Below are 17064 nucleotides of genomic sequence, written 5' to 3' on the forward strand. Positions count from 1 at the left end.
GGAAACAAGGCAAGATATCTACACCTTTGGAAAATAAAGAAAAAAAAAGTGGAAAAGAAGATTCAACAAGTAAAAGTTATGTTACAGAATGAGCATAGTTGATAACAGTAAGTAAACCATGAAAATAAGTAAAGGTAATGCAAATTAACACATACTTGAAACCAGCCCCTATGAGTCTCACCTTGCACAAGAAGCTGCCTCCCTCTGCTGTGTTCTGAATAGCAAACCCAAGAGCAGCATAGGCCAGTCTGATGATGTTCTCATGGTCCAAGTCTTTTATGCCTGAAGCTTTTGGTGCCATATCTGACAGCACAACATCAATCTGCAGATAAAAGATGAAGTGAGCAATACATCTGGGGCACTCATTATTTATCCTTGTCTGGGTGCAGTATGGTGGTTCACAAGACTGTCCCTTGGAGGGAGTGTGAATGATATGTGTGTGAGTGAATAGGGCCTTGTCTGGGCCACCCCATGTGGGATTGCTGGCCTGATATATTGATCAATAGATAATTATTTTCATACAATCCTTAATTTTCATGATAACGATGATGATGATGATGATGATGGTGATAATGATATGAATGCAACAGCCTCACCTTTCTGCTGCTGAGGAGTTCCAGTATTTGCTGCTGTGTCTGTGGTGAGGTGAAGTCTCTCCCACCTAGCAGAGTGGCACCAGGCAGTGGATGGATGGTCTGCAAGTCAATTCTTATCACCATACCCTGACCCTTGTTCTTGGCTATGTGAAGGAAAACCTTATCAATCATTATTACTCACATCTATGTTTCATTAGCTCTGCTCTTATTCTAAAGAATACTTAAGAGGAAAAAATGCAAGAACAAGAGGACCAGGTGTTTAAGGATAGTGTGTATGAACAGTAGGAACCTGTCATGGCCAGCCTATTAAGGGAGGGAGGGAGGGAGGGGAAGAGAGAGAGAGAGAGAGAGAGAGAGAGAGAGAGAGAGAGAGAGAGAGAGAGAGAGAGAGAGAGAGAGAGAGAGAGAGAGAGAGAGAGAGAGAGAGAGAGAGAGAGAGAGAGAGAGAGAGAGAAAATAAAAACTGAGAGAAAGATCAATACAATGACATAAGGAAAGCTATGCATCCACAGAGAACAAATTACAATGCTCTACTATCAAAACTGAGAGAAAAATCAATACAATGACATAAGGAAAGCTATGCATCCACAGAGAACAAATTACAATGCTCTACTAACTCCTTAACTCTTTTTGCTGCTTAAGTTTGCATAACTTTTTTCTGCATCTTAGGCATTACAAGCCCTGTATCTTAATTTCATTTACCAGTCAACCAACTAGGCAAAAATTAAACAATTCACTCACAGAAACTACAGAACATCTGACATATTTTTATGATCTCTGAATGGGACAGGCCAAATTTTGTGCTGTTCAATGCATCTCAAGAAGTCAATGCCTTCACTTATACAAAAACTATAACATTCCAGACAACTATTGCTGCCTTTTCAAAGACACTCATTAGTTCTCCTCTACAATGAACATACTTTACTAAAAAATCTAAACTGGAAATCTTACATCTCATCTCTTACTAAAAATAGGTTGCATGAAGTTATGTGTTCTGTGTCATATCTACCAATGTTATCCTCCTCAAATATGCTAACACTATACAGAGACCTTTTCCATCTTTATACTATCTTTCTATAGGTACTGTTCTTCTAAATCTATTAATAGTGGTGTTCCTTAGGATTCTGTCCTGTCACCTACTCTCTTCCTGTTATTCATCAATGACCTTCTAAACCAAACTTCTTGTCCTATCCACTCCTACGCTGATGATACCACCCTGCACTTTTCCACGTCTTTTCATAAATGTCCAACCCTTCAGTAAGTAAACATTTCATGGTGGGAAGCCACAGAACACCTGACTTCTGATCTCTCAGAAATTTCTGATTGGAGCAGAGCAAACTTGGTATTGTTCAATGCCTCAAAAAACTCAATTATTCCATCTATCAACTCAACACAACTTTCCAGACATCTATCCTGTCTTCTTCAGTGACACTGGCCCTCTCTTCTAAACTGAACATCCTTGGTCTGTCCTTTTCTTATAATCTAAACTGGAAACTTCACATCTCATCTCTAGCTAAAACAGCTTCTATGAAATTAGGCATTCTGAGATGTCTCTGCTAGTTTTCTCACCTCCCCAGCTGCTAACTCTGTACAAGGGCCTTATCCATACATGTATGGAGTATGCTTCACATGTCTCAGGGGTTTCCACTCATACTGCTCTTCTAGACAGGGTGGAATCAAAAGCTTTTCATCTTATCACTCCTCTCCTCTAACTGTCTTCAGCCTCTCTCTCTCATCACCACAGTGCTGGATCTCAAGCTATCTTTTTCAGCTATTTTCATGCTAACTGCTCTTCTGATCTTGTTAACTGTATGTCTCCCCTCCTCCCATGGCCTCACTGCACAAGACTCCCTTCTTTCTCTCACCCCTATTCTGTCCACCTCTCTAATGCAAGAGTTAACCAGTATTCTCAATCATTCATCCCTTTCTCTGGTAAACTCTGAAAATCCCTGCCTACTTCTGTATTTCCACCTTCCTATGACTTGAATTCCTTCAAGGAGGAATCTTTAAGGATTTCAAGACACTTATCCTTCAATTTTTTACTACTACTTTGGACCCTGTTTGGAGACCGGCATCTTAGTGGGCTTTTGTTTTTTTTATTTGTTGCCCTTGGCTGGTGCCCCTCCTACATAAAAATAAGTAAATAGATAAATAAATAAAATAAAATAAAATCTGTTTCTCTTGATACCTCACTTCCTACTGGGTGGCCAGGACAGAAGTCCCCACCTCTCCCTAAGCAGACATTCCTTTCTTGGTTGTTCAAGCATCTGGCCTCTAATAATATCTCTCGCTCATGTACTCCTTTACCTTATTTTTCCATCTCCCAAGAGTGGACTTCTTCTACTAGCAGTACCTTCAACTTTGTTCACATACACTTTCTTTACAGACTCTTCATCCTCTCAATATGGACACACCATTTCAGTGCATTAATTTTTACTCATTCATCCACTTCAAATTTTATCACCTACACAAAATTAATGCTCATACCACATTTCTTATACACACTTTCATTGCTCTCATCCTCACATCTTTTCACTCCATATACCTGAGTCTGATGACTCATTTCCACAGCAAACACTTTTGATTCTTGTGTCCTACACCACATGTAGGTCTCTGATCCATGTGTGAATGCTGGCAGGGCAATACTATTATTTAAACCTATCTTTATATCCATAGGTACATTTCACCCTTTCATGACCAATGCAAGTGATCCTATGGCCTACAAGTATGTATCTTTCACTATACTCTCTCTTATCTTTCTTACCATCTCACCTTTGTTTATTACTGTTCTCAGATACTTAAACTCACTCACCTCCTCCATTCTCTCTCTTCCCATGGGCACTTAACAGCTGACACATTCCCCTTAAAATCCTAAAATCTAAAATAACACACCTCTGTTTCCCTCAAACACCATCACTTTACTTTTCTTAGCATTCAAATTCATTACCTATCTCATGCACACCCTATGAAAATACTCCACCATTCTCTGAAGCTTCCTTTCCCTCTGCTAGTAAGACAGTGTTGTCTGCAAACAGAAATGCCACTATTGCTCATCCCACTTCATTCTGCTGTAACCTTGAACCAACCTTTACTAATTCAGCTTTCTTCTTCCCCATGCAACCATCCATGAATATATTAAATAGCCACGGGGGCATCACACATCCTTGCTTCACTTCTGTTCCTAAAAAAACTCTCTCCAAGCTCTTCCTCCATTCTCACACCTGTGTCTGCATCATTATTTCCTTGCAACAACTGCCCTCATACACTATGAACCTTAAAAGCATCTCAAAGGCCTTCTCTATTCATCCTATGATATGCTTTCTCTAGGTTTATAAGTCCTGCATACAAATTTTCATCCTTTCCTAAATACTCTGTTAATGTTTTAATTGGAAAAATCTCACCTTCTCTCCTCAAACCTCACTGTTTCTGAATGACCTCAGTCATTTCCGTCAGTCTCTCAGAGTGGAATAAGTCTGGCTCACTGTTACATGGGCACATATATTTTTTACTGTAATTTCCTTGTAGCCTACTTAGTGGTAATCTTTTAAAATCTTTGCTTATTTCCCAAAGCAGAAGCAAGCTGAAACTGAAACCCTTGAAAGAATAGAAGTCATAGTCCATAAAATTTTAGCCAGCCCCTATACAGTGGTTCCCAACTTTTTTTCACTACATTACATCTTTACTGACTTCTTCAAGTTTGTGTTACCTACATCAAGTACAAGTACAAGTACAGTAGTAATATATATATATATATATATATATATATATATATATATATATATATATATATATATATATATATATATATATATATATATATATATATATATATATATATATATATATATATATATATATATATATAGTTGTGTGCAGTGAGATAATACAATATAAAATGAAGTAGTAAGAACTAATGAGAAAAGAATTATGAGAGAGAGAGAGAGAGAGAGAGAGAGAGAGAGAGAGAGAGAGAGGTTGGACAAGAGGCTTTGACACATCCTGGACACATAGCTGCCCAGCCTGAGGCTTCTAGTGTAATATTTATTTGTGCAATTACTCATTCCCCATATAAATTTCCTTACTGTCCCTTTTCCATTCAATCTGAGTCTTACCCAGTATTTACTAGAAGAGTTGCTCTTGACAATGAAATAATCAGTATTAATTTAGCCTCCCTAGTTTGATCATTAGAGTTTTCAGAAGAAAAGTGTTTTGTTTGTGTTAGACAGTGCAGAGAGTGCAGCGGAGAGTGCATTTGGGTGTATGTGCGTATGTATGTCACCACCCCATCCCCTCCTTCCTTGTACACCCCTCACCCCCTTGTAGCAGAATGGGAGGGAGTGTGCCACAGTAAGTCACTAACCAGCACTTAGGTGGAGCAGAAGTATTGAGATGAGCACTAATATCTGACGGAGACTGAGGCGGAATAAGAGTTAGTCGGGTCAGTTGCCTTAAGGCAGTAGTTCTTAACCAGGGGTGCTCACACTCCTATGGGGTGCAAAGCCAGTTCCTAAGGAGTATGAGGATGGATAATTGAAGCAAAATATAGTTTTATATATGTGATATTCTTTTCAGCAAAAAATAATAATAATAATAATTCTTTTTGCTACAGCAGTGTTCTGTAAGCTTTGTGAATGAAGATTAAAAAAGAAAAAAAGTGGCTTTGTAATTAATAAACAGCACATCAACTTTGTATCTTAGCTTTTTTTTTTTTTATTTCACCAATTCAGGGGGTGCAAGAAGTGACTGCTGATCTAAAAGGGGTGCTTATATTGAAAAAAGTTTAAGAACCACTGCCTTAAGGGGATGAGTGAGTCACTACTGGGCATACGCCCCTGCCTACATATATAGAATAGGAGTCTCTACAGTATCCTGTCAGAGAGAGTAGCTGTGTATAACACACTCCAGACCCAGGGAAATGACTCCTTGGCTACATGTGTGTGCAGGCCGAGCTCTTGTACAATGAGTGGCAAATGACTCTCCAGTGTGTTAGTGGGCACTCATTTGTAGTTGTGTCTCTTGTTAGTGAGCTTGTTTAGTGTTAAATGCTACTGCATCAGCTCCTGGAGGGTGCTTGACTTGCAGAGGACTTAAGTAATTGGCTGTATAGTGAACTTTACTCCCTCTTCAGGTCCTGACAAGGTCTGCTGTCCACGAGGCAGTAAACGACACTATTTGACTTGAGGCTATAACATACTCTTGGACAGTGGGAGGATTTGTTACTGAGGCTGGTTGTCAAGTGAGGTGTTATACCTTGACCATATATGTGTTATTGCATATTGTAACTGTTTTTTCCTAGACATGGTTGTCGATCCTTTCCCAGCGGTGGGAGTTAATTTTTATTAGAGTATTTCCCTTGTCTGTAGGTTACAGGTAAAACAGACAGATGACCTCAATTAGTGTGACCTGGCATTACGACCATTGTGAAAAGAGTGCATGAGTCACAAGGAACCCTGTACACCCATATTAAAGCCCTGCACTGAGTCCATATAGGATGTTGTTCAGTGAAGCTAGTTGAGGTGTGGCATCTTTGTAAATTCAATGGGAAGTGTAGTCGTAACATTATATATATATATATATATATATATATATATATATATATATATATATATATATATATATATATATATATATATATATATATATATATATATATATATATATATATATATATATATATATATATATATATATATAAAATAAAGAAATGGTGGTAAACTTTTTAAAGCAATCATTCGATTGAGATATTCTAATATGAATACCAAAGTCTCAATTTTCTACAAGTTACAATTGGATTAGTCCTGAATATATTACTACGCTGCACCCTCAGGACACCCAGCAGCTAGAAACACCTGTGTCTGTAGGTCCGACATGGCTGTGCCAAGTAGGGTGGTGGATAATATGATGCCATCCGGCCAAGGACAGGACAGCCTGACAAAGATGAAACCAAAGACTGTATTTTGTGAAAATGGGCACTTTAATGAGTACTTAATAATACAGCACAGTACCAAGGCTAATAAAATGGTAGATAGGTCAACTCATCTTGGCTCACGTGCTCACCAGAATCTCAGAGCACGTGATCAGAGACCTGGGACTGACGCCATAGGGTAAAAAATTGGAGAGGTCAGGAGTAGCATGCCAGTTCACAGTGGTCATGTGAGAAAGACAGGTCTCTCCTCAAGAAGTCAGAACTGACGTAGAATACAGGCTGTTGTTAACCAGTATTCCAAACTGTTGTACTGTATCCAGTTGCAAGTCTTTATTCCAGAAACAGAGAAACACATGTTTTTATAGCTTTCCAAAAGATGAAGATGAATTTTTTCATGTCATGAGGCTGTCATGCAAATTACACGGTTTACATTAAAACCTGATGTAATGTAAGAAATCATCAACTAAAGTAGGGTTAAGTAAGAACATATCAGAGCTAGTAAAATAAATGAGTTAAACTGATACTTTATCTTTTATTTGTCATACTTGTATTCCCAGGTGCTGTTATATGAATAAGTATTAAGTTATCACGTCATAAGGTTGTCATGAAAATTTCACCATCTTCATAAATAATTAACTGATATGGTGTAAGATCATTGCATTAGCTACACTTCTGAAATAAGCTCATTGCATTAAGTCTTCCATTTTCACACACCATTTTCTATCACGACATCTCAAGACCTCTTGTGGCCACAGTATTAATATCCCCCTTCCCTGTCCTGTCTCCGTCCTCACCCACAAGGCTGGAATAGTTGAGAACCACGTACCCTTCCTGTGCCTAGGGTTCACACTGGTGGCCAAGAATGATGTTGGTACCCCCTTCCAAACCAATAATTCTGAGAAATGAGACAATGAATCCATTCTTTACTTACATTTTCACTAATATACATTATATAATGTAAAATAATGCAAAGTTGATGATCTACAGGTAAACAGCAAATGAAAAATTCAGAGATATGTTGGTGACCATGAAGATCATCCATGGGGGTCATAGGCTAGCTAGATCTGCTGGTATGAGTTCCTAGTTATGCCACACTGGAAGGATTATGCATTTATATACGCCGTCGTCTAATGTTTCCCAGTCATGTTCTCTAACGCACTTTGTCACACATTACAGGCAAAAGATGATCACTTTTATTTATGAGCAATCTGTGTGTGTGTGTGTGTGTGTGTGTGTGTGTGTGTGTGTGTGTGTGTGTGTGTGTTTGTGTGTGTGTGTGTGTGTGTGTGTGTGTTCTTTGAGGAGCTGCACACCATTTTCTGATATGATGCTCCCCACAGTCAGTCTCTCTCTCTCTCTCTCTCTCTCTCTCTCTCTCTCTCTCTCTCTCTCTCTCTCTCTCTCTCCAGGCAAAAGATATGATCATGTTTATTTTGCAAGAGTGTGTGTATGTGTGTATTTACCTAATTGTATTTACCTAGTTATGAAATACAAGACAAGAGCCACACTAGGCTCGTGCTGTCCTGTCTCCATATTGATTTTTATCCAATTTTTTAAAAAAATTTATTGACTGTCTTGGCACACACAGTCTCATCATTAAGCTCATTCCTCACTGCTATGCTCCTGTGGGGAGAGCTATGTTTCTTGATGTCTCTTCTGCAAACACTCCTTATCAGTTTCCTTCCATGTCCTCTGGTACCTGTTGTACCTGATATCACAAGATCATCCCTATCCAATTTTTCCATTGCTTCCAATATTCTATATAGTGCTATTAAATCACCTCTTTCCCTCCTTTTTTCCAGTGTAGTCAAGCCCAATCTCATAAACATCTCCTCATAACTATACCCTCTTAGGCTTGCAGGGACTTTAGTTGCAGCTCTATGAATTTTTTCTAGCTTTCTGATGTCCTTCAAACTTGGTGACCACACTAATGTTGTGTACTCCAGTCTTGGACGTATCATTGTTGTTATCAGTTTTTTCATTGTATCTTCGTCGATGTAGGAGAACGCTATCTTGATGTTTCTCAGCAGATTATATGTTTCTCCAGTGATCTTGTTTACATGCTTCACAAACAACAGTTTATTAGAAATGGTTAGTCCCAGATCTTTTAATTCTGATCTTACAGTAATTTTCTCATTTCCCAAATAGTAGGTGCCTTCTGTTCTTCTCGCACTTTTTCCAACCTTCACCGCACTACATTTCTTGGCATTAAACCCCATGTTCCTCTTCAATGACTATCCATTTACCTTAATTAGGTCTTGATTCAGAGTTTTGCAGTCTTCTTCATTTATTACTTTTCTCATTATTTTAGTATCATCATCTTGTAGCTGATGATACTAAAATTGAGCTCATCAACTCATGTAGCTTGTCACCCCATCCATCATGTCATTTACATATATTACAAACATAACTGGTGCTAGTACCGATCCTTGCGGAACTCCACTTATTACTGATCTCCATTTTGACTTATTGCCTCTGATTACTGTCCTCATTTCTCTGTCCATCAAGAAGTTGGTCATCCATTTTAATAATGATCCTCCCAATCTTCCTATATTTTTCAATTTTCATATTAACCTTCTGTATGGTACTTTATCAAATGCTTTTTTCAGGTCTAAGTATATGCAGTCAGCCCATCCTTGCACTGTATCCATTAATCTTAAGTAGAAGCTCATCACATTTGTTACACAAGATCATCCTTCTCTGAATCCAAATTGTCTTTCTGTTATCACGTTGTTGTCTTCCAGGTATTTCACCCATCTGTTCTTGATGATCTTTTCACAAATCTTTGCTATTGCACTTGTCAGTGATAATGGTCTATAGTTTAATGAGTCTTCTTTACTTCTGGCCTTGTGAATTGGGATAATATCTGCCCATTTCCAATCTTTAGGTACTCTTCCTTCCAACAGAGTGGTGCTGATTATATTGCATATCACTTTGGCTAGTTGTGGACTGCACTCCTTTAGAATCCAGTTTGACACACTATCAGGTCCCATTGCTTTCTTTACATTCAGCTCTTCCAATATATTCTTTACTTCTTCTGTTGATGTTACTAGCTCTTTTAGACCAGTCCCATTTTCCATTGCTATCCTTTCTTCCCTAAATTAATTCTCCTTAGTAAACATTGAGTGGATGTATCTATTGAACACTTCAGCCATCTCTTTTGGGTCCTCGACCATTTCTTCTCTGACTTTTATTCTGCTAATGTCTTCATTACTCTTCAATTTTCCATTGATAAATTTATAAAACAGTTTTGGTTCGTCTATACATTTATTATCCACAATATTCTTTTTATAATTCTTCTGCTTATCTCTACGTATTTTGATGTATTTCTTCCTCTTTCTAATATAATTGGCCACAAGTCATGTCTCTTATTCTTCTTCCACTTATTCCATGTTTTTCTCTCTCCAGTCTAGCTATAGCACATCTCTTGTTATACCAATCCTTCTTAAACAGGTTTTCTGTTGATTTCTTAGATACCCAGTTCTCCACTCCTGTATTATAAATGTCCAGGAAGGTGGTCCACTTTTCTTCTATGTCACTCGTTTGAAATACTTTGTTCCAATCCACTTTATTGAAATACTCCCTAAGCTGTTCAAAATTTGTCTTACTACAGTTCAACCATTCTCTCCTGTGATCTTCTTTTCTTGTACTGAAGTTTTTATCTATAACTAAGAAGTGAATCAATGCATGGTCATTTTTAACTATTGGGTTTTTGTTTTAAAATCCTTTACTATGGCTTGTTCCTTCGTAAAAATTAGATCCAGCCTTGACGGTATTTTATTTCCTCTGAATCTTATGTTTTCTTTAACGCACTGCGTAAGAATATTCTTAACAGCCAACTCCAGTAGTTTGTTTCTCCATGATGACTCACTACCTTCTGTGGTCCAACCTTCCCAAGATAACTCTTTACAATTAAAGTCTCCCATCACTAGTACATCCTCATTTTCCTCCAGCAACTTGGATAAACATGCCCTTGTGTCTTCCAGTATTCTCTTGTATTCTTCCTCATCCCATGAGTTGGAATATGAGGGAACACAGGTCACTACTATATTTTGGCATCTTCCCAGATTTCTTTTTAAGCTTACTTTCAGTAGTTATGCCTCCTGTTCCCCACATGCAGTAGATTCCACCATCAATTCCTTTCTAATTAGGAGCATCACACCTCCACCCTGCTCCACCCTGTGTGTCTGTGTGATATCTAAGGGAATGCATACCATCTCCCCCTCCCCCTTCTCTCTCTCTCTCTCTCTCTCTCTCTCTCTCTCTCTCTCTCTCTCTCTGGCAACTCATACCGGGTCCAACAGTGTGAGGCCACACTGCTGCAGGGTAAGTTTACAATCACACTCCTCAGTAACACAATGAGGAATGAGCCAACTAGTGTTGCCAAAACAAAGGTAAAAAAAAAAAATGAGATGCCACAGAATTCCAGAAAAGTCAATCTACATGGACTGTGGTGAACAGCACAAGAACCTTCTTCTAAAATAATGAATAATCATGATTAGATTCCTTCAAAATAATCCATAAGAAATAACTCTACCAAACCTATCCCATTCCTCTGTTTCAACCCTTAAACTGTCAATAAATATGTAGAAAGTCAAAGTACATTTCTTTTACCATGTGGAAGACTGTTGACACCCATCACAGCCACTTGTGTCCAGGCCCCTGGCGAGGCACCACACTCCACCACCACCTGCCCAGGCTGCAGCAGATGGCACTGCTTGTCAATCTCTAGCAGCTTGAATGCACTGCGTGCTGTGCAAGAATATGGATTATTCAAATGCAACAATCCTTGAGCTCTACCAAGCTTCTAGTGTTAAATACAGATATCAAAGCAAAATCATGGAAAGTCCCATTCATGGATGCCCCATCCTGCCCTGCATCATGCCTATCATTCCTGTCCTACTATACCTGACCAACACTGTAAACAGGAAGCAGTAGATACATGTTGTTGCAGCTCCATTACTCACAGGAAGGTAGGCTACATATGGGAGGTAAAGTGATGTATACCTACTCTTTCTCCTCTCTGTGTTCTCTCTGACCATTTTCTCTCAACAATGTAGGGTACAAATGCAGCCTATGTTCTAGAGACACACTCTATTACTATTAACATTACATTACGTACATTGCAAAAATCTACAGAATCACATCAAAATTATTCTCATGAAAAAATAAATAAAAAAATAAAATAAAATAAAAATAAGATACATAAATGAATAGTTAAATAAACAATAATAAATAAATGAATAAACCTCTAACCTATCAATGTTTCTGTGAGTGTGGGTGTAGGGTCCTGCACCATGCAATAGTTTTCCAGTGTTGGTCTGACAAGATAATTGTATGCTGTGTTTTATGTCCCATTAGCTGTACAAGTTTCTCAAGAACTTTAGTGTTCTGTTGGCTTTGGAGAGCACAAGTCTATGTAGGTATTGAATTTTAGGTTGGCAGAGATAGATGCCAGGATATTTATGAGTCTGAACTGATTATAGTTGTGTACTGAAGGGTGTATGTGTGGTGGATGGGATTGTGTAGTTGAGTGAAGCAAAACAGTTTACATTTGTCTGGATGAAAATCAATTTGCCACTGCTCCCAATGCTGGAGGGCATCCAAGTACTGCTCAAGAAGTCAACAGCTGTAGAGCAACAGCTGATCCAGGCTGTGTGGATGTTAGTAACTACCGACCTGGTGTTTACAAGGAGGAGGCAGTAGGCAACTGCCAAAATGATAATTGTTCCCAGTGAGGTCTAAAGCACTGGATGAGAGGGTGCTGTGAACTTATCATTAAACCCAGTTGTGACCTCACTGAACATTTCCCTTTGTGTCTCACAACACAAGGGGGCAGTCACAGCCTGCCCTCTACAGACAACTCTCTTCCTTCACACAAAACTATAAGCACCTAATTACACACACACCTTTCTCTCAAAATTGAAAATTATCCTGGCAACTCATACACCAGCCTGAGTCCCCATCTGGGGAGGGGACCACAAATGTACCCAGGTCACACTGCTCTTCTGGTATCAACCATCTTGACCGCCTTGACACCCCCCTTCAACTTTTTCTTCATTAACTTCTTAAACATTCATGGTCTTTGATCTAATTTTAAATCTGTAGAACACCACCTCTCCTCCACTAAACTTCATCTTCTTTTCCTCACTGAAACACAAGTATCTGAGGCAACTGACAGAAACCCCTTTTCTGTTCCCTCCTACTTTCTCTATCTTCATTTTCAATCCAAAGCTGGATGTTGCATTTATGTGCACAACAACTTAACCTTCTCTCGTGCCCATACTCTTGAATCTTCCAAGTTTCCCACCATCTAGCTATGACCACAGAGTCACTTTCAAACTAAAATTTATCTGTGCTGTATACCTTTCACCTAACTCCTCTGATTATAAGAAATTCTTTGACTACTTAACTTCCAAAGTGGAAGTGGAGATCTCCATTCTTGGAGACTTCAATGTTCACCACCAGCTTTGGCTTTCCTCTCCCTTCACTGACCATCCTGATGAACTAACCTTCAACTTTCCTATCCTCCACAGCCTAGAGCAATTGGTGCAACACCCTCCTCATAATAATAATAATAATAATAATAATAGTAATAATAATAATAATAATAATAATATTACTATTATTATTATTATTATTATTTAGCTCTTACTATTTCTATCATTATTGTTATTATTATTATTATTATTTTTATTATTATTATTATTATTATTATTATTACTATATGCTTCTTCTACTCTTCTAAAATGTTGTTAGGAAACTTTTCAAATGTCAAATCCATTGCTGATAGCTGAATTCGCAACATGATGACACACACACACACACACACTATTGTTGTGATTGTTGTTCTTATTGTTACTATGGAATGACCATTTTGGATTGAGAGTTTAGGCGTTGTCCTTTCCAGGGATTCTCCCAGCCTGTGGTGCTGCCACAGGCCAGGCAATTATCAGATTGGAAACTATGTGTCACTGATAACCTCGCTCCCCACACACCACCTTTCTTTCTCTCTCTCTCTTTGCATATGCAAGCTACATTTCATGCAAATCCATTTCTATCAGAGATCTATACTTGCCTATGAATCATTAGAATTTGAGAAAAATTTGCCTGTCAGTCAGTTAAGCTGCCTCTCTCTCTCTCTCTCTCTCCCTCTCTCTCTCTCTCTCTCTCTCTCCAATGTGAATTTCATTTAAATGTGATAGGTTTCCTTTTAGACATGAAATTTCCTGTAAAATATGACTTTATATTTTTATTCTTTAGTTACAATTTTTTTTCCACACCACCATTGAGGTAAAAGTCAAGGCACGTTGGTGGCTTTCATTGTTCAGGCAACAATTCTTGAGGGGTCAAGTAAGGATCACCTATTACCCTTTTCTTCTAAAAATACTTACTTACTGAGTAAATAAGCTCTTTTTCTCAGCTGTAGAGGTGAAGAGAGCAAGTGGAAGAGGTAGTTTCCTGGCTGACGGCATGAGAGGAAGTGACCATGGATTAACATGGTCACTTTGACCATGTGACCTCACTCGGTCACCCATGGAGACATGACCACGCCTGGAGGAAACAATGCTAAGTATTGTGATGTTTTGCAAAAAACAATGCAAGTATCATTAAAAAAAAAAAAAAAAAAAAAAGGTATATTACACCAACTTGCCTTTTTTAGAGCGTCACAGTGTATATATACTACAACACTATTTAATTTTGAGGTAGGAAGTACATAACATGAGGTGTGTCTTGGTATAAGTGTAGCAACCCTGCAGACTGGGGAATCCCCAGAAAGGACAATGCCTAAACGCTCAATTCAAAATGGTCAGACCATTGTACATATCGTCATTGTTATAGTTAGTTGTTGGTCATTATTATTATCTACATTTATCTATATTCCTTAAGTTTTGTTGTTTTCATTATTATTATTATTATTATTATTATTATTATTATTATTAAGGCTATTTTTAATCTTGGCGGCCTATATTTCACACCCATATGTCTTGAAATGATGCTTGGCAACTAAGGTGAGTGAGCCCATGCTCTCTCTCTCTCTCTCTCTCTCTCTCTCTCTCTCTCTCTCTCTCTCTCTCTCTTCCATGCGTGTGTGTGTCTGTGACAGAATATTTGTATGTATTGTTACAACCACAATTCCCAGCCCCTTCACCAAGCTGCCACACCTGGACTAGCTTCACTGAGCCACCTCCTATGTGGACTCAGTGCAGGGGTCAGATATGGGTGTACATGGTCCCTTGTGACTCCTGCACCTTTTTTACTACAGTCATAACTCCAGGTAACACTAATTTGAGGTCGCCATTCTGTTTTACCTACCCACAGACAAGTAATCAGACTATGAGGTTGTTTGTGACTCATGGAATTATGACCTGATGACATTAGAAATTATTCTATAAAAATTATGATAATTATATGTTACAAACACGTATGATTGCAATGACAATGTGTATGGCAATAATTATGGTGATGAGTATTCTAATATTATTGCTGTTGCTCTCTTTTTAACACTAAGAAATTAATTACACTGATTCCTGCTGTTGCTGGTACTACTTTTGTTACTACTACTACTACTACTACTACTACTACTACTACTACTACTACTACTACTACTACTACTACTACTATTACTATTACTACTACTATACCTGGTACAACTTGCCATGAAAGCAGGAACTCCACTTCTGAGACTTACCATAAAATAGGCTACACTTTCTGTGATTGGCTGATGAGGTGAGGTGACAACACACACACACACACACACACACACACACACACACACACACATTTTGTCTTATTCTGATAAAGAGCTATATATTTTATTGCAAAATCTATTTATCTTTTATATATGTGCAATCCTTGCAATTAAGGATTTTTCTTGGATTTTACTATGAAAAGAATAACCACTGCCACTTGAATAAACATTCTCTCTCTCTCTCTCTCTCTCTCTCTCTCTCTCTCTCTCTCTCTCTCTCTCTCTCTCTCTCTCTCTCTCTCTCTCTCTCCCTCTCCCTCTCTCTCTCTCTCTCTCTCTCTCTCTCTTGCATGCGTGTGCACATGCCACCCACTGATAAGGATCATCATAAAATTTATACAGATGAATGATATTTTCATAGTAAAAGAACAGAAGCTGAAATTGGTTATATTTCCTGAATAAGAAACTTTTTTTGTAGGAGGGACTGAGATGCCAGTCCTAGAAATGGGTCCATAGTGGTAGTCAAAAATTGAAGGATAATTGTCTTGAAACCTCCCTCTTGAAGGAATTCAAGTCATAAGGAGGTGTAAATACAGAAGCAGGCAGGGAGTTCTGGAGTTTGCCAGAGAAAGGGATGAATGATTGAGAATACTGGTTAACTCTTGCATTAGAAAGGTGGACAGAATAGAGGTGAGAGAAAGAAGAAAGTCTTGTGCAGCGAGGCTGCACAAGACACAAGGAGGGGAGGCATGCAGTTAGCAAGATCAAAAGAGCAGTTAGTATGAAAATAGTGGTAGAAGACAGCTAGATATGCAACTGTAATGAAACCCACCTTTGTTCTCGGTCTCGTTTCTCTCTGGCCCTTGGTACCCTGGCCAACCCAACCTTTGTCCTTGGTCTCGTTGCTCCCTGACCCTCGGTAACCTGGTCAGCCCAGTTTCTCGTGTGTGCACGGTGGTGACGGTCCTATCTCCAGTGGCAAAGTGACCCGTAACTCACCTCTTTCTCTGCATGAATCACCTTGCCATCTAGCCTTGCTCCCGGTGACCTTGCCCTTTTCCGCCTGCCACCCTTTATTCCCCGCCTGGCCAGTTAAATAAACACTGTCTTTTCAATTTCTGTGTATAGTCTGTTATCCGTATACAGACATCTACTCCAAGTTCGCGCCCCCCTCCCGGATCCCTTGCCAACTCTCAAAAGAGGGTTGGTTTGTGGGCCACCTGTCTATCATGTATAGCATGAGAACAAGCAGTGTTAAACCAAGATTTGGAAGTTTTAGGTCGAGAATAAGAGTGAGGAATGTACACCTCCATGCAAGACACTATCACCTCTGTTATGCGCTCGGCACACAAAGATGGGTCTCTGACACAGAAGCAGTAGTCATTCCAAGGAAAATCAGCAAAATACCTCCTCAGGTCTCCCCAACTAGCAGAGGCAAAATGCCAGAGGCACCTTCACTTAGGGGGATCCTGAGGAGGGATTGGAGCGATAGGACAAGATACAGATATGAGATTGTGATGGGAGGAGGCCAATGGAAAAGAGAGGGTGACAGCATAAGCAGAAGGATTAGAGGTCAGGAAAAGTTCAAGAATGTTGGGCTAATCTCCAAGATGGTCAGGAATACGAGTAGGGTGTTGCACCAATTGCTCTAGATCATGGAGGATAGCAAAGTTGAAGGCAAGTTCACAAGTGGTCAGTGAAGGGAGAGGAAAGCCAAAGCTGGTGGTGAACATATAAGTCTCCAAGAATGGAGATCTCTGCAAAAGAGAAGAGAGTCAGAATGTGCTCCACTTTGAAAGTTAAGTAGTCAAAGAATTTCTTATAGTCAGAGGAGTTAGGTGAGAGGTATA

The 17064-nt window shown here is 38.9% G+C and overlaps 1 protein-coding gene across 5 annotated transcripts in view; it reads right to left on the reverse strand.

Moving 5' to 3' along the window:
• Nucleotides 1-14437, reverse strand: part of LOC135091603 (rRNA methyltransferase 2, mitochondrial-like) — a 35699-nt gene extending 21262 nt beyond the window's left edge. Inside the window, exons 1-5 of one of the 5 annotated variants that reach the window (XM_063989358.1) lie at nt 13921-14427; nt 11137-11274; nt 7349-7417; nt 597-739; nt 182-322 (exon numbers count right to left, since the gene is read on the reverse strand). In XM_063989358.1, coding sequence (XP_063845428.1) covers nt 182-322; nt 597-739; nt 7349-7417; nt 11137-11274; nt 13921-14038 — 609 coding nt within the window. In that variant the 5' untranslated portion in view covers nt 14039-14427. Of the gene's footprint in view, nt 1-181; nt 323-596; nt 740-7348; nt 7418-11125; nt 11275-13920 lie in introns of all 5 variants that reach the window. The other 4 variants (XM_063989359.1, XM_063989362.1, XM_063989361.1 and 1 more) reach the window with 4 other exon arrangements.
• Nucleotides 14438-17064: the final 2627 nt, after the last annotated feature.

The sequence above is a fragment of the Scylla paramamosain genome, chromosome 38 (genome assembly GCF_035594125.1).
Source record: "Scylla paramamosain isolate STU-SP2022 chromosome 38, ASM3559412v1, whole genome shotgun sequence".
Lineage (NCBI taxonomy): Eukaryota > Metazoa > Arthropoda > Malacostraca > Decapoda > Portunidae > Scylla > Scylla paramamosain.